A 22,552-nucleotide genomic window follows, 5' to 3' on the forward strand; every position below is an offset into this window, starting at 1 on the left:
CATGGAAATCTACCACTTTTCCTTCAGAATCCCTGACCTCCAGGGCATTTTTATCTTTCTCCAGTGCTGCCAACTCCTGACCTGCAGGCCTCACACAGTCAACAGCACCGGCAAATATAAACCTGTTGGCCTCCAGATGACTGAAAGCAACGGAGACCTCCCCCCGATGAGCCACTAAAAGCGCTGAGCTGGATTCAACGCTTCGGCATGCTTATGTCATAATGCAAAATTGTGTTAAGGACAGAGGCGAGAGTGCCAAGGCAAAATGGGACTGAGTGAACAGCTCTTTCAGAGAGCTAGCAGAGGCAGGATTGGCCAAATGACCTTCTGTGCTGTAAAATTCCACGATTCTAAATCAACAACAAAATCTTGCAATTATATGGCGCCTTTAACATATGAAAAAGTCCCAAGTCACTCCGCAGGAGGGTAATCAGACAAAAATTGATACCGAGCCAAAGAAGGAGACATTAGGACAGGCGACCAAACGCTCGGTCAAAGAGATAGGTTTTAAGCAGCGTCTTCAAGGAGGAAAGAGAGACAAATAGGTTTGGAACGGGAGTTCTAGAGCTTAGGGCCGAGTTGTACATGTTTCTCGAGGACACCATCTCACACAGTTAATTACTTCCCTGCCTTGCACTGCTGGTGGGCCTGGAGGAGCAGGAGTGTTTCATCCAGGCCCAACAAGCTCACCTGGCCGACAGAACCCCTGCGATCGGCCGACCCCTCGCCTGCCACCCCCCCACCCCAATCCTTGCCCCCCACCCCCACCAGGATCCCTGGCGCTGGAGCTCCCCAATCCCCGATGCTGGCTGACCCCCCCCCACTCCAATCCCCAATGCTGGCTGGACCCCCGAATGTCCTCCACATCCCCCTACCTCCGATTTTTTCCCAGAGCCCCGATCACTCGCTCTCCTTCCTTCCCTCCTCTCTGATTTTCAGCTCCTTTCCCTTCCGACAGGCAGCCAACCGGTTAATCTGGCTGCCTGGCGTGTGAGAAACCTCGAAGTACAAATACTCACCTTCAATTGAGTTGCGAGCGCAGATTGCGATGCGTTCAATTGATTTCCGGGTTCCCCACGCAAATATCTACGTATGTGCTGAGTACCTGTTCTGAGATAAAATCATGCCCCATGTGTCTGCAATGTAAAATCCCATGTGTGACCTCTCTGCAACTGAACATATTCAAATGCTGTGCATGTACACTCGCTTCCAATACTGCTGTCGGCCTCTGAATTTGCCCCGTATTGAATGCCCTGTATCAGCGTACTTTTAATCAAAAGAGTATCACCAGGAAAACAACTGAAGTATTTCATCAGCAGATGTTGAAATCTGATGTTCACAGCTGACCCAGGATTATTTTACATGCATGAGTAATTTTCAGTTCAGATCCCAAGGCCCAAAATTGCAGTTATATCAGAAATATTACTGGCTTCGTCCACAGGATGCTGCTTTGTCCTTGGGGCCCTCCAGAGACCCAAGAAGCTTATTCACACCTCAGCTGCACATATTGAAATCCATGTTCGTGACCTGTAACCATGCTTAGTCTTTAGGTGGTTAAATCAAAGCTCCGCTTGACAAGTTTTGAAGCTTCACTGGGAATCTTGTAAAACGTAGCACAACAGATAGCTTGCGGTGAGTTACAGGATCGGAATTCCATCATGAGACTCTGATGGGATCTCCAAACGCAAGAGCAAAATTGGAGTAGTTTATGAATTACTACTGAGATGAGAAATTAAATGAAACCCTGTAACTCATTGCCTGCTTATTATCCTATACCTATTCATTTTTTTAGATGTTTCTTTTATTTTGTACAATTTTACAGTGACTGTGATTCCATGATGGGGGAAGCATAATGTAGGTGGGGACGGGAGGGGTGTTAAGCTAATATTGATGGAAGACCTGAGCATTTTAGAGTTTTATTTCAAAACCATCGGGATCAGGCAGTATTTATACATAACTTTCCCTGCGATTACTGGAAGGACTCTGTTGCATAAAGTGATGACCTGTATAGCCAACAGTAGCATAATACAGATTATCTTTGGGGATCAAGCAATATTTATACTGAACATTCCCGAATAGTTACCTGGGCTTAATAGAGGAGCAGTGCATGACTAGGCTGAGCAAAGACCCCAGAGCCAGTTGATGATTTAGCAAGGTACAGAGCATCATTCACTGCACACATGGACCCACTCCTGCTCCTGCCCACAATCCTACGCATAACTAAATAGAAAGGTTTGTCATTCATTAAAATATGCAACCCACGTTAGAAAATAATTCATGTTTGTGTCCAATAGGGAATTCAGGAGAAACTTCTTTACCCAGAGAGTGGTTAGAATGTGGAACTTGTGACCACAATTTTACAATGGCTGTGATTCCATGATGGAGGAAGCATGATGTAGGTGATATTAAGCTAATATTGATGGAGGACCTGAGCATTTTAGAGTTTTAGAGGTAAGGCAAATAGCATAGATGCATTTAAGGGGAAGCTAAATTAGCACATGAAGGAGAAAGGAATAGAAAGATATGCTGATAGGGTTAGATTAAGTAGCATGGGAGGAGGCTCGAGTGGGGCATAAACACCGGCACAGACCAGTTGGGCCGAATGGCCTGTTTCTGTGCTGTACATTCTATGTAATTGTATGGAGGAGGAGGGGTAAGCAGGCACATATGACGTGTTCATCATACGGCAGATAAGCACGCCACAGCTTTTTGAAGCCCCTCGGAGATATGGGCCATCCGGGGCTGCTGACCCTTCTGCACTACTCCTGTACAATAGCAGTAATAGTAAGATATGGGGAAACTAAAAGCCTTCATTCAGCAGATACTTTATGTTAAAACAACACTTTAGATGCTTGGACCAGTCGAGGTGGGCTTTACAATGTGCCTCAAAATTTATAGTAGTATGCCACACAATGTTGCCATGGACAGAGGCCTCAGAATAGGCTTGGGTGAAGAACAGTTATAAGTCATGGAAAGCCACAAGGATTATGGTGCAGCAGCCAACAGCAGCAGATCAGGCAGTGCGGTAGGGGAGGCAGTTTTGCCTGTGCAAGAACAGTGTTTACAAAAATTAAATTTTGGATGTAATGAATTTTATAATCCAGCAGGTGGTGCTAACTCCACAATAGATATCCTATTCCTCAAACTGTCGCAAGCTGCTTAATGCAATTTTGCCAAATTGATCATGACATGAAAGATTTAGGAATAAGCTTAAGTAACTGGACTTTGACTTTCTCCCTTGCATGCGTTAATTGGAGCATGGATATTCTTTAGATCGAAGTCACCTAGTGATGGTTCTGTTGTTTACATGACGACTGCTATAGAACATGAAAAAATGGAAGAGGCTTAGTTATTAATATCCAAACCTCTAAGGCGGTCATCCAGGGAACTGAGCCAACTGGTTGCTTTTGACAAGTGTTGTTGGAATCCAGTTATCAGTTACATTTTATTCTACAGGTGTTTGCGATACTTTCAGCAGCATAATTAAGAGCAGTGAAGGAGGTAGCTGCAACTGTTTTTTTTCAATGCAGGCTGCCAGTGGCATAATTGGCGATGGTCAGGCTGGAGGCCACACACAGCAAGGTGTTTGCACATCTTCCCTTCCCTCTCATTATACTTAATTCTCACTCACATATTCAGCATGATAACCTGCTGGTGCATTCTGCTGTCACTCATCTGTTACATCATACCTTTGCCACTATATGCATACGCTTGTCCTTCTCAAAATGGCATCCAGGTCACAATGAAAAACAGGGCGGTACTGAGACGAAAATCGCCCCCGACTATCAGCATCAAGCACTCACGTCAAATACAGATTGGCATAAGATACAGAATTAAGCTTCCCGTTACACTGTCTCAATTTAAACCTCAGAAGAGCACCTGGAGGCTTTCTGAGTGATTGTCAAAATCATGAGGGGTCTAGACAGAGTTGACAGAGAGAAGCTGTTACAATTGGCAGAAGGGTTGAGAACCAGAGGATATAGATTTAAGGTAATTAGCAAAAGAACCAAAGGCAACTTGAGGAAAAACTTTTTAAGCAGCGAGTGGTTAAGATCTGAAATGCACTGCCTGAAAGGGTGGTGGAGGCAGATTTAATCGTGGCTTTCAAAAGGGAAGTGGACAAGTACTTGAAGGGAAAAAATTTGCAGGGCTACGGGGAAAGGGCAGGGGAGTGGGACTAGCTGGATTGCTCTTGCAGAGAGCCGGCATGGGCTCGACGGGCCAAATGGCCTCCTTCTGTGCTGTAACCATTCTATGACTGTCAATTTAGTATCAGTTATTGCTGCATTATGCCAGGGTGGAACAGTAATCATGACCGTGCTGAAAGGTATTGGCTTTTCAGTTTCTGTTTAAACTGTGCTAGCCTGTGGGGTTAGATCTTGCACCAGAGAGCAAGGCTGATTGCAGCTGAGTCAGTGATGGACTTCCCATTTAAGAAACAGTTGGAACTGTGATGGGGCACTGTAGCTTTTTCTAGATGAAGGAGCTGTGATGGGCTGAATCCTCATCCATATTTATTTTGTGATCCAAAGTTGCTTTAAAACCGAGCATTTCATTAGCATCAAAGAATGAAAGTTTTCATCACACTGTGGGAGTTGAGGTATTGAGGGCGGGCCACATTACACACCATATCTGACTGATAACAGTGGCTACGTAATCTTTTCTCAGCCCTCTCCCAATGCTTCAGGGAAGGGTAAATAGCTCAGGTTAAGCTAAGGATGAGATGGGGAACTTACTAAGTGAAGAAGCACAGGAACACAAAACTGTATGCTGCCACTCTCAGTGCATCAAAACAATGCACTGCTGGGCTACTTCACAATGTTTACATCTTCATTGGAATCAGTCACTTATGCAACACGAAGGCCCCTCAAGTAGGGAGTAGCAGCATTTCAGTGACTGGGTTTAATCCAACATTTGAAAAGCACAAACATCAAAGAGGCATGTCACAGACTCTTCCATCACCATCCCAGGGTATGTCCTGTCCCACCGGCAAGACAGACCAACCAGAGGTGGCAGTACAGTGATATACAGTCAGGAGGGAGTTGCCCTGGGAGTCCTCAACATTGACTCTGGACCCCATGAAATCTCATGGCATCAGGTCAAACATGGGCAAGGAAACCTCCTGCTGATTACCACCTACCGTCCTCCCTCAGCTAATGAATCAGCCCTCCTCCATGTTGCGCACCACTTGGAGGAAGCACTGAGGGTAGCAAGGGCGCAGAATGTACTCTGGGTGGGGGACTTCAATGTCCATCACCAAGAGTGGCTCGGTAACACCACTACTGACCGAGCTGGCCGAGTCCTCAAGGACATAGCTGCCAGACTGGGCCTGCGGCAAGTGATGAGTGAACCAACATGAGGGAAAAACTTACTTGACCTCGTCCTCACCAATCTACCTGTCGCAGATGCATCTGTCCATGACTGTATTGGTAGGAGTGACCACCGCACAGTCCTCGTGGAGATGAAGTCCCGTCTTCGCACTGAGGACACCATCCAACGTGCTGTGTGGCACTATCACTGTGCTAAATGGGATAGATTCAGAACAGATCTAGCAGCTCAAAACTGGGCATCCATGAGGCGCTGTGGGCCATCAGCAGCAGCAGAATTGTATTCCACCACAATCTGTAACCTCGTGGCCCGGCATATTCCTCACTCTACCATTAACAACAAGCCAGGGGATGAACGCTGGTTCAATGAGGACTGTAGAAGAGCATGCCAGGAGCAGCACCAGACGTACCTAAAAATGAGGCGCCAACCTGGTGAAGCTACAACTCAGGACTACAAGCATGCTAAACAGTGGAAGCAACATGCTATAGACAGAGCTAAGCGATTCCACAACCAACGGGTCAGATCAAAGCTCTGCAGTCCTGCCACATCCAGTCATGAATGGTGGCGGACAATTAAACAACTAACGGGAGGAGGAGGCTCTGTAAACGTGCCCATCCGCAATGATGGCGGAGTCCAGCACGAGTGCAAAAGACAAGGCTGACGCGTTTGCAACCATCTTCAGCCAGAAGTGCCGAGTGGATGATGCATCTCTGCCTCCTCCCGATATCTCCACCATCACAGAAGCCAGTCTTCAGCCAATTCGATTCACTCCACGTGATATCAAGAAATGGCTGAGTGCACTGGATACAGCAAAGGCTATGGGCCCCAACAACATCCCGGCTGTAGTGCTGAAGACTTGTGCTCCAGAATTAGCCGCGCCTCTAGCCAAACTGTTCCAGTACAGCTACAACACTGGCATCTACCCGACAATGTGGAAAATTGCCCAGGTATGTCTTGTCCACAAAAAGCAGGACAAATCCAATCCGGCCAATTACCGCCCCATCAGTCTACTCTCGATCATCAGCAAAGTGATGGAAGGTGTCGTCGACAGTGCTATCAAGCAGCACTTACTCACCAATAACCTGCTCACCGATGCTCAGTTTGGGTTCCGCCAAGACCACTCGGCTCCAGACCTCATTACAGCCTTGGTCCAAACATGAACAAAAGAGCTGAATTCCAGAGGTGAGGTGAGAGCGACTGCCCTTGACATCAAGGCAGCATTTGACAGAGTGTGGCACCAAGGAGCCCCAGTAAAATTGAAGTCAATGGGAATCAGAGGGAAAACTCTCCAGTGGCTGAAGTCATACCTAACACAAAGGAAGATGGTAGTGGTTGTTGGAGGCCAATCATCTTATCCCCAGGACATTGCTGCAGGAGTTCCTCAGGGCAGTGTCCTCGGCCCAGCCATCTTCAGCTGCTTCATCAATGACCTTCTCTCCATCATAAGGTCAGAAATGGGGATGTTCGCTGATGATTGCACAGTGTTCAGTTCCATTTGCAACCCCTCAGATAATGAAGCAGTCCGTGCCCGCATGCAGCAAGACCTGGACAAAATCCAGGCTTGGGCTGACAAGTGGCAAGCAACATTCGCACCAAACAAGTGCCAGGCAATGACCATCTCCAACAAGAGAGAGTCTAACCACCTCCCCTTGACATTCAACGGCATTACCATCGCCGAATCCCCCGCAATCAACATTGGCCAGAAACTTGACTGGACCAGCCACATAAATACTGTGGCTACAAGGGCAGGTCAGAGGCTGAGTATTCTGCAGCGAGTGACTCACCTCCTGACTCCCCAAAGCCTTTCCACCATATACAAGGCACAAGTCAGGAGTGTGATGGAATACTCTCCACTTGCCTGGATGAGTGCAGCTCCAAAAACACTCAAGAAGCTCAACACTATCCAGGACAAAGCAGCCCACTTGATTGGCACCCCATCCACCACCCTAAACATTCACTCTCTTCACCACTGGCGCAATGTGGCTGCAGTGTGTATCATCCACAGGAGGCACTGCAGCAACTCGCCAAGGCTTCTTCAACAGCACCTCCCAAACCCGCGACCTCTACCACCTAGAAGGACAAGGGCAGCAGGTACATGGGAACAACACCAGCTGCACGTTCCCCTCCAAGTCACACACCATCCCGACTTGGAAATATATCGCCGTTCCTTCATTGTCGCTGGGTCAAAATCCTGGAACTCGCTTCCTAACAGCACAGTGGGAGAACCTTCACCACACGGACTGCAGCGGTTCAAGAAGGCGGCTCACCACCACCTTCTCAAGGGCAATTAGGGATGGGCAATAAATGCTGGCCTCGCCAGCGACGCCCACATCCCATGAACGAATAAAAAAAAACCTCCCATCTGGGACTCGGAATGTATTTGGTCCAATTAGTCCCTATTTTGTCACAAGTTATTTTCAAGAACATTAAAGCAGCTTCATACTGGATCATTTTAGAACATGCTCATTTCTTTTGTTTATATAATACATAGCTAATGACAAATATCATCTACATATGTACAGCTCATAGTTAGTTTAAAAAGAATGAAAAGTTTTGCCCATAAGGTAATTCTGTGTTTATCCAAAAGAATCAGTGGTTAGGTCCTGGCGATCTGCTTTACAGCCCTCATTTAACTCTCATTTCCTCTTTACACGACTGGCTGTCGCATTGCATCATATTGAATGTAGATGGTGCTACAGTTCATACCGTATTAAGACTTTTTTTTTAAGTAATAACAGCTTTCAGTCCAGATTTTAGCAACCGGAGATTAGAGGCTTGCCACATAAATGACTATTTGATGATTTGATATTATGTCAGCGACCTCTGGCTCTTGACCAAGGAAACATGGATGTGGGAGCCAGCCTAGCTGTAAGTAAACAGTAGAACAATACCTCGGTGCATGTGAAGTCATAATACATACAAACATGCTGTTGACATGTTCACTGGATTATGCAAAATAATGGCAGAAGATGGTTTCGTCACTAATTATTGTTGACAAATTCCAAAACCCAGTCGGTAAACTTGGCAGCAGAAATGGCTGCTTGCATTTACCTCGTCTTTGACAAACGAATCCTCGGATTCTATTTGCAGCAGACAATAGTCGATAGTTACCATGTGAACCAGATTTTGGGAAAGTTCAGGCTTGGTTGATATTTTAGCTATGCTGGCTACTTGTTATTCTGCTAGAAGTAAAAGGTTTCATATTCGTTGGCACCGCACCTCAAGAAGGATATATTGACCTTGGAGGGGGTGCAGCGCAGAGTCACCAGAATGATACCGGGGCTAAAGGGTTAAGTTATGAGGACAGGCTGCATAGATTAGACCTGTACTTTTTTTATATTCATTCATGGGATGTGGGCGCCACTGGCAAGGCCAACATTTATTGCCCATCCCTAATTGCCCATGAGCAGGTGGTGGTGAGCTGCCTTCTTGAACCGCTGCAGTCCGTGTGGTGAAGGTTCTCCCGCAGTGCTGTTAGGTAGGGAGTTCCAGGATTTTAACCCAGCGACGATGAAAGAATTCCCTTGAGTATAGAAGATTAAGGGATCTAATTGAGGTGTTTAAGATGGTTCAAGGAATAAATAGGGGAGATAGATAGAAACTATTTCCTCTGTTGGGGGAGTCCAGAACAAGGAGGCATAACCTTAAAATTAGAGCTAAGCAGTTCAGGGGTGATATCGGGAAGCATTCCTTCACACAAAGGGTAGTGGCAATCTGGAACTCTCTCCCCCTTCTGTTAAGGCTCGGTCAATTGAAAATTTCAGAACTGAGATTGACCTTGGAGGGGGTGCAGCGCAGATTCACCAGAATGATACCGGGGCTAAAGGGTTAAGCCTTTGCTATATCCAGTGCACTCAGCCGTTTCTTGATATCAGGTGGAGTGAATCGAATTGGCTGAAGACTGGCTTCTGTGATGGTGGGGGTATCGGGAGGAGGCCGAGATGGATCATCCACTCGGCACTTCTGGCTGAAGGTGGTTGCAAACGCTTCAGCCTTGTCTTTTGCACTCACGTGCTGGACTCCGCCATCATTGCGGATGGGGATTTTTGTTGGGCAAGAGTATTAAAGATTACGGAACCAAGGTGGGTAAATGGAGTTAAGATACAGATCAGCCATGATCTAACTGAATGGTGGAACAGGCTCAATGGGCTGAATGGCCTAATCCTGTTCCTGAGATCCAACTGCTCAACAAAGAAATCAACATGAATGGGCTAAGAATTAAGAGATTTTGTCTTCATTACTATATTTGATGCATACTGGTAGATTTTCCATGGCACTGCTCATGAGGTGTGCTCACGGTGAGTTGGAGGATACTTATTGCAGTGGGGAGGGGGACTGAGACTGGGGAGGGTTGGAGAGTCTGGGATTGGGAGCACTTTAGGAGAAATTAGAGGCTGGGATCACCAAATGGGTAGGTCTGGGGAGGGTGGGGGTGGGGGCAGGGTTCAGGAACACTTGGAGGAAGGGGAGGGGGCTATGGGTTTGGAAGCACTAGTCAGGGGTTGGGGTCTGTGGCTGCCAGTACTTAGGGGGTTGGGAGTAATAATGCTGTATTTTTTATTACTCAATAGGAGTAACAATGTTGTATTTTTATTGTTCAATGGGAGTAACAATGTTATATTTTTATTGTTCAATGGGAGTAACAATGCTATATTTTTATTGTTCAAATAAAACGTTATTTGCATGAGGGTTATTCCTTCCATGTTGCAATGACACAACAGCACTGAAGGCCTGTGTATGATAATAACTTAATATTGCTTAGTCTGATAAACCATTGCCTTTATACTTTGTAGGGCAGGACTGGGAACATCTCAAGGTGGGATTCTCCTGTTGGTAAGCAGGAGGGATTACCCACAGTAGTAGCAAGTTACTTTCTCTGCTGTCATTGTTTTCTCTTGCTGGCAGCAGGGAACTTATTTCAGTATTTCTATTTATCAGTGGGGGAGTGGAAGACTCCCCGGTTGCTCCAAGCTTCCAAGGCTGGAGTCCTGCAGGCAGGTGAATATCCCTTCTTTTCAGTGCCCTGTGTGACTTTAATGCTCCTTTGCCATGGCCCTTTTGACTGCACAGGTTTAAACTTGCAAAGGGGAGCAGGAAACATTTCTCACTCTGTTCCAACTCCATTATCTGGTATGTGGTATTAGTAAGCCATTACTGCTGGTGTGGGATGCCAGTGGAAAATGGATTTACCAAATGGAGCACTGGTAAAACCATTAGGAAATTGGGCACACCTATGGTAACCAGTAGAAACCTCTTGTCCCTCCTCACCATGGTATTCCAATACAGTAAGCTTTGAAAACTTCAATGTTCGAATTATAAGACAGTTTGATTCAGATTAGGTGATGCAATAGTTTCATTTTCTACCCCCCTTTCCCCTAAAGTCCTTGAATATGTGGTTACCTCCCAAAACCTGTGCTCATTTCTTCCGCAACTCCATGTTTGAATTTCTCCAATTAGGTTTCTACCCCTCCCACATCACTGAAACGGCCTTAACCAAAATCCCGAAAGACATTCTCTGTGACTATGACCATGGTACATTATCCCTTCTTACTGACCTCGACATCTCTGCAGCCTTTGACATGGTCAAATACACCATCCTCGTCCAACAGCTCTCCTCCATCGTCCAGCTCAGTGGGACTGCCCTGGCTTGCTTTCACTCTTACCTATCCAATTGTAGCCAAAGCATTCCCAGCAATGGCTTCTCTTCCAGTTCTCACAATGTTTCCTCTGGAGTCCCCCAAGGCTTTATCCTTGGCCCACTCCTCTTCCTCATCTATTTCTTCCCCTTGATGACATCGTCCAGAGACATGCGGACAGCATTATACATACCCTGATGACGCCTGGCTTCACCTCTCCATTACCTTTCTTGACCTCTCCTCTGCCTCCGTGCTGTCAGGCTGCTTGACCAACATCCAATCTTAGATGAGTTTCAATTTCCTCCTAAACACCAGGAAGTCCGAAGCCATCGTCTTTGGTCACCACAAATTCTTTATCATTGCCACCAATTCTACCCTCCCCCCGACCGCTGGCTCGGACTGAACAAGGCTGTTTGCAACTTTGGCATCCTATTGAGCTGAGCTGCTGGTCCCATATCCTCTTCATCACAAACACTGCCTACTTCCACCTCTGTAACATCGCCCACCTCTGCCCCACTTTTGCCCATCTGTTGCTGAAACCTTCATCCAAGTCTATGTCACCTCAACACTTGACTATTCCAAAGAGCTCATCAAAAACTAAGCAGCCTGTACCCTATCTTGCATTGACTCCTGTTTGTCCATCACCCCTGACCTCAACTACATGGGGCCTTCATTGCTTAATTTAAAATTCTCATTTTTTTTTTGTTTAACTCCCTTCATGGCCTCACCAATACCACCAACACCACCCCACCCACCCCAACCGCCCATCTCTGTAACTTCCTCCAGCCCTACAACCCCTGCCCACACCCCTAAACTCTCTGCTCCTCAGACTCTGGCATTTTGTGCATTCCCTCCCTCTCTCTTCTCCACCACTGATGGCTGTACCTTCAGCCACGTAGGCCCCATACTCTGGAATTCCCTCCCTAAATCTCTGTGCTTCTTCACCTCCCTCTCCATCTTTAAGAACCTCCATAAAACCCAACTCTTTGACTAAGCCTTTGACCCCTCCTAATATCTCCTTCTTTGGCTCAGCATCTATATATTACGTCTCTGCAAAGCACCTTAGGATGTTTTTCTATGTTGAAGGTGCGAGATATCTTACTGTTGCTGCCACCACCTTCTCCCTCCCCCAGGAAGTGTCTGGCCTCAATTCAGTGATGTGCAGCGACATCATGACTGAGACTGGGCAGGCTGCAGCTTAGGGATTCAATGGGAAGGCATCTTTTCCCTTCCACTCTGTCGTGCAACACATTAATAAAATATCCCAGTACTCCAACCAGCTGTACCAAGTGAACGTGCTTTAAATATGACTTAGCTAAATAAATGTAAAAAGGAAAATTTGTGTGTGTTTACAAACTGAATAATTTGTTGTATGATACATAGCAAGGGTTTAAAATAATTTTATCCTTTTTTCTTATTTTACATAATTTTTCCCCCTTTATCTCACCAAAGGGACCGACTATAACCATTACTTTGTGGGTTTGTGTGTCTGACTGACGCCTTGTGCAACTGTAAATATCCATGAAGTCTCCAGCTGAGGTACCTGCCTCAGTTGCTCTATTAACCTAAACTCACATGAGTTCATGTAGTGTTGAATGGCTGCAATCTCTTTCCAGGTGGGATTTTACATAAGAATCTGGCCTTTCTCGATTCAAGAAGTAAAGGCAGCCATAAAAATACCAAAGCACATACAAATTCAAACATTTTTCTAGTGGCAAAAAGATAAATGTATAACTCTCAATTATATTCGCAGTACAAGTGCTGATTGATAGTCATAGCTGCCAATCGCCTTTCAGCAGAGGAGGCAAGAAGGGTCACACTGCACACTGGAGCAGGATTGGAAATTTCTGAGATAACCCCTTGTTCCATATAAGTATCATTAGGTGAAAAAAATAACCATATTAGTATGCGATTGTAAGAAGGGAGAAATCCAAGAAATAACTCACTCTTCTCACATGTTGGGGGATCCCCACTCCACGACAAATCCCACTGGCACATAAGGATGTCTGTCCCTGTGAGCTCGTATCCCGGATAGCACTGGTATGTCACCACAGTTCCATGGATTAATTCAGGATGGGAAGTAGTTTTCCAGCCGTTCGGAATTTCTGCTACTTCTGGGCAGGTATCGTTTCTCAAAACCTCTGCGGAAGAAAGTCACCGTGGTCACAAAGGGAATGGTGTTACACCAAGTAAGCAGCATCCAAAAGAATGTGTGAAAAAATGTTTGCCTAGTTACATATTTTTCATTATCAAAATGGCAGAGATTATGTGCTGCGTTTCTCACAGGTAATTAAAGTGAGGGAATCAAGAACCTGCTCTTCAGTTCTAGAAATAAAACATTGAACCAGTAATATCTATATCGTAGGGTAGGCACTGCAAATTCTGCTGGAACAAAATTCTAATTTATTTTTATATATTATAGAAGCCCACTATTGGTCTCAACTCGATGATGTCACATGATGATAACTAACCAAAAACTTGGATTCTGATCGACTGTCTCATGTTAAATTCTAAAAAATAACAGACATGAGATTCAAAGAGGAGAGAATCAAATGAAAGTCTCTTACTTCACTGTGGATTCAATTAAGCTTCCACTGACTTACCCCAAAGTGTCCAACATGTCCATTACATCATATTCCACGTTGAGGAACTTGAATTTAATTTAATGTAAAAAGCGATGTGTCCTTTGGTGACTTTAATCTTGTTGAGCAATTCAATGTGACCACTATTTTTATACATCAAGTGGGAGTTTTAGCAGTGTCTAATTTTCATTGATTTGAGACAACTCATGAGCCACTGCTAACATTTTTAATTCCTGAATCTGGCCCTGTCTCCCTTTCTCAGATCTAGATTTTCTGCTTGGGTTACACTGGCTCCTGGGTATAACTTGAGCTGAAGGGATCGAGAAATTCTTCAGGACAGCTCTGCCAGTTCCCTTCTCACCCTTGACACGTCTGGTATTTTTACACCAGAAGTGACATTGGGATATAATATGGGTGGGTGCGTGACAATTAAATGCAAATGATGGGAATCCCTCATACAATGTACTTTCCAACATTTGGGCCTTAGAAACGTTGGATCAAGATGTGCTGGCGTTCAAAGAAAGAAAAGAATGAACTTACATTTATATAGCACCTTTCACAACCTCAGGGTGTCTGAAAATGCTTTACAGCCAATTAAGCACTTCTTTTTTTGAAGTGTAGTCACTGTTGTAATGTAGGAAACGTGGCAGCCAAAATTGCTAACAGCAATGAGGTAATGACCAGATGTTGGTTGAGGAATAAATATTGGCCAGGACACCGGGGAGAAGTCCCATGCTTTTCTTCAAAATTGTGCCATGGGATCTTTTACGTCCACCTGAGTGGGTAGATGGAGCCTTGGTTTAACGTCTCATCCAAAAGATGGCACCTCCAACAGCGCAGCACTCCCTCAGTACTGCACTGGATTGTCAGCCTAGACTTTGTACTAAAGTCTCTGGAGTTCAACTGGCTATGGACGTTGCAAGGGTGCTTACAAATGAAAGGGTTTTAAAGCCTGTACTGTCGATCATAGAGCTAAAGTGGTTTTTAAGGGAAACAAAGTTGAATTATTTTTACTCTACGCTCAGCCCAAGGCCACTGGCAATGCTACAATGCAGCAGGCCCTTGAGGCCTGTCAGAGCTATTTTTTGGCTGCTCCCAGGCAGGCTCCCAGGTGGAGGGCAGGGAGTCCAACCAAAATTATTCACACAATCCTGACCACATGAACTTGGCTAGGGCCTGGTGCGTACCCTTGCAGTGGGCCAGAAATCTTGCACCTGTCTCCCACCAGGGGTTATGTCCAATTGGAAGATCTAGGCCTCTAGATCTCCATTACATACATTTGAACAATGACGGACAGGAAAAAAACTCTCTGGTCCATCCAGCCTGTCCCACACAATTATGATACCTTGTGCGTCATAATACATACACTCCCCACCCTACCCGAAACACTGCTCTCGGTATCAGCCGTTCACTTCATTGAACTGCATTGTTTGATCAATCTTGAATGAACATTTGGCCTGCCATCTGATTGTGTTAAAATGCCTGAATAAAAATGAGCCACCTGAAAGTTAATGCCCATGCTTTTAACATAGTCAGATAGCAGAATAAGTATTAAAACGAAAGAAGGTTGAGCCATCCCTGGTATTCAGCGAGGTGATTAGGAAGCTGCAATAGTAAGCTCTGTAACACACAATGAGGTGCGAATTTTGGCCTTTTGAAAATTAAAGTTGGGAGCCAAGCAAAATTAGGACCGATAGGAAGCAGTTGAATGAGATTTTGTTAGTCATCTCTTGCATTTATTAAATTCTTAAATGTTCAAACCCACAAACAATGCAAATTTGTTGGATCATGCCCCATCCACTGGTATTTGAAGGCACTCACTAGTCTTTAAATACTTCTGCATTCTTTTAGAATTACAAAATTTAAATTAACTCTTAACGTTGCAAACGTAGCCCATTCTCACTATTCCCAGCACCAGTGGCATTAGACCTACCCACTTAGAAAATTCAAAAGCCAAGATGTTTACACCTAAAAGCAGCAATGGGATAAGTTAGAGCAATGTTCTTTTCTTATTAATGTCATTAATCTGACAGCAAGGAGCAGTTGTTAGGGAAATGTCGGAAGGCGAAGGACAACTGGGCAACTGCTATTTTAAAAGTAGCCTAGTTTCTCCACATTCTGTTGCTTTGGGTGTAAAGGGATAAGTGGCAGAGAAAAAAACCATGTCCCTGTGGTCTCAAGCTCCCTCAAAAAGGAGACCAGTAGGTGTTTTTTCTGTTGATAGTGCTACATCCTCTGGTAGTGGTGAGTGCTTATGCTATTGTTGTATTGGTCATGTTTCCCACCTGTTGGAGCTGGATACATGTCCTCTGTGTCAGAGCTGGGTAAACATCCCTCTTTGTCAGTGCTGGACATGTTTCTTCCAAGTTGTAACTGGGTACCTGTCCCCATGTAATGGTGCTGGGTACCTGTCCCCATTTAACGGTGCTGGTTACCCGTCCCCATGTAACGGTGCTGGGCGCCCGTCCCCATTTAACGGTGCTGGGCGCCCGTCCCCATGTAACGCTGCTGGGCGCCCGTCCCCATGTAACGCTGCTGGGCGCCCGTCCCCATGTAACGCTGCTGGGCGCCCGTCCCCATGTAACGCTGCTGGGCGCCCGTCCCCATGTAACGCTGCTGGGCGCCCGTCCCCATGTAACGCTGCTGGGCGCCCGTCCCCATGTAACGCTGCTGGGCGCCCGTCCCCATGTAACGCTGCTGGGCGCCCGTCCCCATGTAACGCTGCTGGGCGCCCGTCCCCATGTAACGCTGCTGGGCGCCCGTCCCCATGTAACGCTGCTGGGCGCCCGTCCCCATGTAACGCTGCTGGGCGCCCGTCCCCATGTAACGCTGCTGGGCGCCCGTCCCCATGTAAAGGTGCTGGGCGCCCGTCCCCATGTAAAGGTGCTGGGCGCCCGTCCCCATGTAACGGTGCTAGACGCGTGTCCCCATCTAACTGTGCTCAGCGCGTGTCCCCAAGAAACGGTGCTGGGCACCTGTCCCCATCTAACTGTGCTGGGCACGTGTCCCCATCTAACTGTGCTGGGCACGTGTCCCCATCTAACTGTGCTGGGCACGTGTCCCCATCTAACTGTGCTGGGCACGTGTCCCCATCTAACTGTGCTGGGCACGTGTCCCCATCTAACTGTGCTGGGCACGTGTCCCCATCTAACTGTGCTGGGCACGTGTCCCCATCTAACTGTGCTGGGCACGTGTCCCCATCTAACTGTGCTGGGCACGTGTCCCCATCTAACTGTACTGGGCACGTGTCCCCATCTAACGGTGCTTGGCATGTGTCCCCCTGTAACGTTGCCATTGTGTATTGTCATCACAGCTTGTGGTAAATCACCATGGGGGTAAATTTCCCTTTATTTGTTCTCAGGATGTGGGTGACACTAGATCCCTCGGTTCATCATCTTTTAGTAATTGTCTTTTATAACTGAGTGGCTTGCTAGGCCACTTTGTAGGGCATTGAATCAACCCTATAGTTAGGTCTAGTTACATGCAGGCCAGACTGGGTAGGGGAGGCAGGTTTCCTTCGCCCAGTGAACCAGTTAAGTTTTTACGACAATCCAGTAGATTGCCAGATTTATTGATTCCAATTTCACAGCTTGCTGTGGTGCTATTTGAACTCATGGCCTCTGGGATGTCAGTCCACTACACTACCATGACTCTCTGTTTCCTCCGTTCGGTAGTTGCAGGGAGATCGTAAAGTAGTTCTTTATAAAGATTTCATTGCATCTAAAGCACAGAGGAAAACAACCGTCATGTGAGAATGTTGATGATCTCTTCCAGATCAACTGTACCTATCCACTGTTCACATATATTTACCACCAGTACTGTCTCACTATTTTCATACAACAGGATTTCCCTCAGATTCCTGAGATCTTATGAAACCATTCAATGTTCAAATTTAATTCAAAGACTCCCTCTTCTCCCCCTTTCCCCTTGCATGGCTAACCACGTGTTCATTTTGAATAACCATTGTTCCTAATTTTCATTGCATCCATGTGCTCCATAAAGATGGTTTCCATACCAAACTATAACATTATGATAACAAATTTGACCGCTTAAAGAGATTTTAGGCCACACTTCTGTGATATTCTATGCAATTCCTACCTCATCAATTTGTTATTGTTCAAGTACCTCTCGTGTATAATTGGCTCCTAAATGTATCCTGCAATTTATGCACACATTGTACAAGCTGTGAGATATTTTAACTTGCAGACTAATTATGCTCAATTAGCTGTTTAAGGCGCTTTAATGGTTACAATTCAATCTGGCTCAATTAACATTGCAATAATTAATCCGTTCATGTGTAGGGAGAGTAGAATGAATAGTACTGTATTAGAAAAAGATGAATGTGCAATTCATGTGGTTGACTTTTTCTGCATCATATACTTCAGTAATATATGTAGATGACTATTATTTCACTATTGCAGGCAAATTACTTCAAGCAAGCTATATCTCACAAGAATTGACATCAAAGGGCAGTGCAATAAAAAGACAGCTGCCCTTTAATTTTGCACAGTGAGCACTGTTGCCCTTTGTGTTGGTCACTGGCACGAACTTGAAACCTAGAAGAACTAAATTTCCTTTCAGCTTTTAAAATGTATTTATTTCTGTAACCTAACGGAGTCCTACTCAGTAAATGTCTAAAACCAGACACTATAAAACTGCAGTGCGGGAGACTAGCATGCAAACATGAAATACCTGCAACTTTTCCTGAATGCAAGCGTTGCTTTTTTAAAAAAAATCATCGTACCCAGATTGCCACTGAAATGTAGAAATTAAAGCAGGCTAATGAAATAGAGGGCAGGAAGAGAAGCAAAGTAATTGAGATCAAAAAATAATTTTTAAAAAATGAGGGGCCATTCGTATTTTTAAGTTATGATTAACAGGGTTATCAAAACACTGAAGGACAACTAAGAAGGGCCAGAGAGATCAGAAACTTTGGTGCATAAATCACCCCTTTATGTTTGCTTGTGTGCTCTTTGAATATAAGGCGCACAACCTGTATGAATTTCCTAAACAAAGCAGCAACTTTAAAAACGAGGCAGTGATTGATATGCTGCTGCGAGCTATAATCTGCATTTTAGGGTAGCACGTCAGGCTGCATTTATATTGGTGTTGGTGGGATGTTTCTCCACGAGCAGGTGTTACAAAGCTGTGAGTAACCCTAATTATAAGCCCTAATATGGACCCTAATTAAAAACCTCAATATAGGCCGGCCAGATTCAGTAAGGCCAGTATCAGGGAGACCTGCCTTTTTTTAAAACTGAGCATCCTAGATGCCAGTATTGGCAAATCTGGACGGTTTGCATTGGGGTTGCTGCCAGCAAATACCTGTGCTTTGGGAACTGGAGGTGCAAACACTCCACCAACATCAATGTAAAAGAAGGTTCAGTTGAGTTGTGGCTACCTGAGGTACCTTAACCTAGACAAACGTATGGGAGTCAACATTCAGTACCATGATCTAAAATAGGTTACAGACATTGAAATCAGGAGGGTACAGTGTGGTGTTTTGGAAGAGGAGATTTGCCACTGGGGATGGGAAAATGAACAAGATCTTTCCCAAATATGAAAGACTAGAATTTGTGACAAACTAAGTGTAAATGAGTCAGGACAGCTCCATACAACTCAATGAATATCTGTAGTTCAGTGCCAGTGTGGAGATCGTCTGTTTATTCCGTTTCTAATTGTGCATGGTAATTCATTCTGGAAGAATCCATGCTGACACTGAGCACATTAAAATTGACAAAGGCGGAAAAGTATAAGTGGCACTTTTATTGCGCCTGCTGGCTAGTGCACCTACACCATGAACTGACACTTATTGTTAGTTTAACAATGCACTAAAGTAATGCAGAAGATGTAGAAAGACCTGGAGTGTAAGTGGACAATTTCCATTTAATTTGTCACAAAGCAGCGCAAGGAAGGACCATCAATGTCAACTGTCTCAGATTGCGTATATGGATGAAACTTTGATGACTTTTCACCTCCCGTGTATGTTGAATCTGATCAGTGCCAGCAAAGTATTGGGGAAAGCGATGAGACACGAAAGGATGCACTTCACGCTCATGCTAATATGTATTGCAGATGATTGAAACTAATGTTGATCATTTTTAATTGTAAACAATTTTACAACACCAAGTTATAGTCCAGCAATTTTATTTTAAATTCACAAGCTTTCGGAGACTTCCTCCTTCCTCAGGTAAACATTTACCTGAGGAAGGAGGAAGTCTCCGAAAGCTTGTGAATTTAAAATAAAATTGCTGGACTATAACTTGGTGTTGTAAAATTGTTTACAATTGTCAACCCCAGTCCATCACCGGCATCTCCACATCACGATCATTTTTAAGGTCAAGGCATTGACATCTAATGCTAAGTTTCCATTTGAAATAATTGCTTGAACACACCAGAGAAGCTGGATGGACAAAGATGGTACCAAAGACAGATTGCAGAAGGTGTGGAATTTGCACACGGGAGCATTTTTGCCTAGCGCTCTGTGTTAGTGTGGCATATAACTTGAATGCTCAACACTGAATGACGAACCAGGTGAAAGATTTGAGAATGGATTTCTGTGTGACATAGGGGGTCTCACTTCCACCTGGTGTCAGTGGTCCTTTGCCTGAAGAAACTATTCAAGGTAGTTTGGAATTGCGTGGAGTCAGGTGCCGGTTTCCTAACCGAATACTGGTAATAGAAGGAAGGAAAGAAGGAAGGAACAAACGTAAATTTATCTAATACACTTCAAAAGTACTTAATTGGCTGTGAAGCACTTTGGGACGTCATGAGGTCGTGAAAGGCACTGTATAAAAAGCAAGTCTTCCTTTCTTTCTTCTTTCTCTCATGTCCTCAGGACGTCGCAAAGCACTTCACAGTCAATTAAGTCCTTTTTGAAACCACGGATTACACCAAGTACCAAGCTGACATCACCAAAACAGGCAGCAGTGATGATAATGGTTGCACAGAAGACGCTGGCAATTGTCGCAATGACAACAGAAACAAACAAGGCTTTGAAACTATTTGAACATTCTGATTCCAATTCCAATTTTAATTTACAGGAAAAGTTTAGCCGCTACATTATAAAGTCAATATTCAAAGTTGGAAAGCATTCACCATTAAAAGCCTGTATTGTTTTTATTGCGCATGCACTGTTAAAATGTTGGTCCACATCATATACATGCATCATAGGTTTTCGGAGGATTTTTGGCCAGTAAGTAGAGGTTGTCTTATACTTGGGTTGCCCTATATGCGGGAATATATAGTAACTGCTAAATTAACTGATTTAATATATTCTATTTCCTTTTTGAATTTTACACTTCAAGTTGTTTTGTCAAACAGTATCAGAACTGCAAAGCAGATAAAGAATGAATAAGAATAGAGAGGGCATTAAGGGATTCACATTTTGTTTTTGGTGCATTCCTAACACTTGTACTATTAGTACAGTATAGTTCCACTGTCAGTGGGTTTTCCAGAGAGGAACAATAAAACCCATTTCCTTCATACTGACACAGCTTCATAGCGTAGAATCTAATTATTCTTCGTATTGGAATTTGACTGAAATGATATTTTATTTCTGTCCCCATCTACCTTAATTTGAAGTATTGAATTTTGTGACACAGACACAGCCTAATATTCTGCCTGTACACTGAAAATTCTTCATTTAAAGGTCACCTTGAGGCTAAACCAAGATACAGTAGGTTTGTAATTGAAGTATTTTATCATCATTCCTACCCTCAGGACAATCTGCTGATTTTAATTGTAAAAATACATTTAGGCCAAATTTTAGCAATAAAAGCCCAAATTTGCATTATCTGCGCTATTTCTTTTTGGTTTGTTTCTCTACTGCTTACAATGAAATCTATTTTTGGGAGGAGTGTGATTTCCTTTGAGAAGGGGTGCAGTTATTTGCTCTGATACTGAGTGTGCTATCTCTCACTAAGTGTGGTGAGCACTATATCTAGGCTGACACTTCAGTGCAGTGCTGAGGGAGCACTTCAATGTTAGAGGTGCCATCTTTTGGCTGAGACCTTAAACCAAGGCCTTGACTACCTGCTCAGATGGACATAAAAGATCCCATGACACTGTGTGAAGAAGAGCTGGGGAACTTTTCTGGTGTCGTGGCCAACATTTATCCCTTAACCAACAACACTAAGCCAGATTATCTGGTAATTTATCTCACTGCTGTTTGTCTGCAAATTGGCCGCGGTATTTGCCTCAATCACAACAGTGATTACAGTTCAAAAGTACTTCATTAACTGTGAAGCGCTTTGGGGCTTCCTGAGACATGAAAGGTGTTATATAAATGTAAATTCCTTCTCTCTTTCTAAAGGCAGCATACACTCACCTCCATCAATCTCAACAACAGCCCGCACAGCACTGAACTCAGCAGAACTGTCAATTTTAAATTGAATGGAAAACCTGCCTGTTTTAAACATGCTTCTGTGCTGGTGAGTCAGGCATGTGCTTAAGGTAACATTAGCTTGCTACTGTACCAATGGAACGGACGTGGCTGATTAAAAAAAAGTGCTGGCAGCCCTCATCAACACAAAGGAGGTAAATTTGACTTTGACGACAGTGTAAAACGGGTGATATAGGATCAGCTGGCCATTATACATACATCTGTCCTCATTTCCATTCTCATTGACTTCTATGGAAATGAAAATCGGGAGACATGTATAACGGGCGGCTGAATTGATACCATCCGTTTCACACTATCGCCAAAAGTCAAAATTACCCTCAGAGGTTTTTGTGGATAATTAAGAATGTGGTTAAGGGGTGCACAGATATTTGAGGTTCCAATGTATTCTTTTCTATCAACACTGACCAGGTCTAGTGAGATAACATACACATCATTAAATATTTACATTGTACATAAGGTCTACTTGTAAAATATACCAAATAACATACAAACAAACCCATCATTTTCTGAGGGATCTATGCCCCAGCCTCACCCCTAGAAAATCTTAAGGCTTTCACTGGCTGCATCCCCCTTTCAAAATCATCGGTGGCTGAGATCAGTAA

The 22,552-nt window shown here is 44.5% G+C and overlaps 1 protein-coding gene across 1 annotated transcript in view; it reads right to left on the minus strand.

Moving 5' to 3' along the window:
• The window catches only part of sez6b (seizure related 6 homolog b), a 329,451-nt gene that overhangs the window by 17,816 nt on the left and 289,083 nt on the right, over positions 1 to 22,552 (minus strand). The window contains exon 11 of the mRNA XM_067967882.1: positions 12,911 to 13,105. Within this exon, the coding sequence (XP_067823983.1) occupies positions 12,911 to 13,105 (195 nt within the window). The remainder of the gene's footprint in view (positions 1 to 12,910; positions 13,106 to 22,552) is intronic.

The sequence above is a fragment of the Heptranchias perlo genome, chromosome 28 (genome assembly GCF_035084215.1).
Source record: "Heptranchias perlo isolate sHepPer1 chromosome 28, sHepPer1.hap1, whole genome shotgun sequence".
Taxonomy (NCBI): Eukaryota; Metazoa; Chordata; class Chondrichthyes; order Hexanchiformes; family Hexanchidae; genus Heptranchias; species Heptranchias perlo.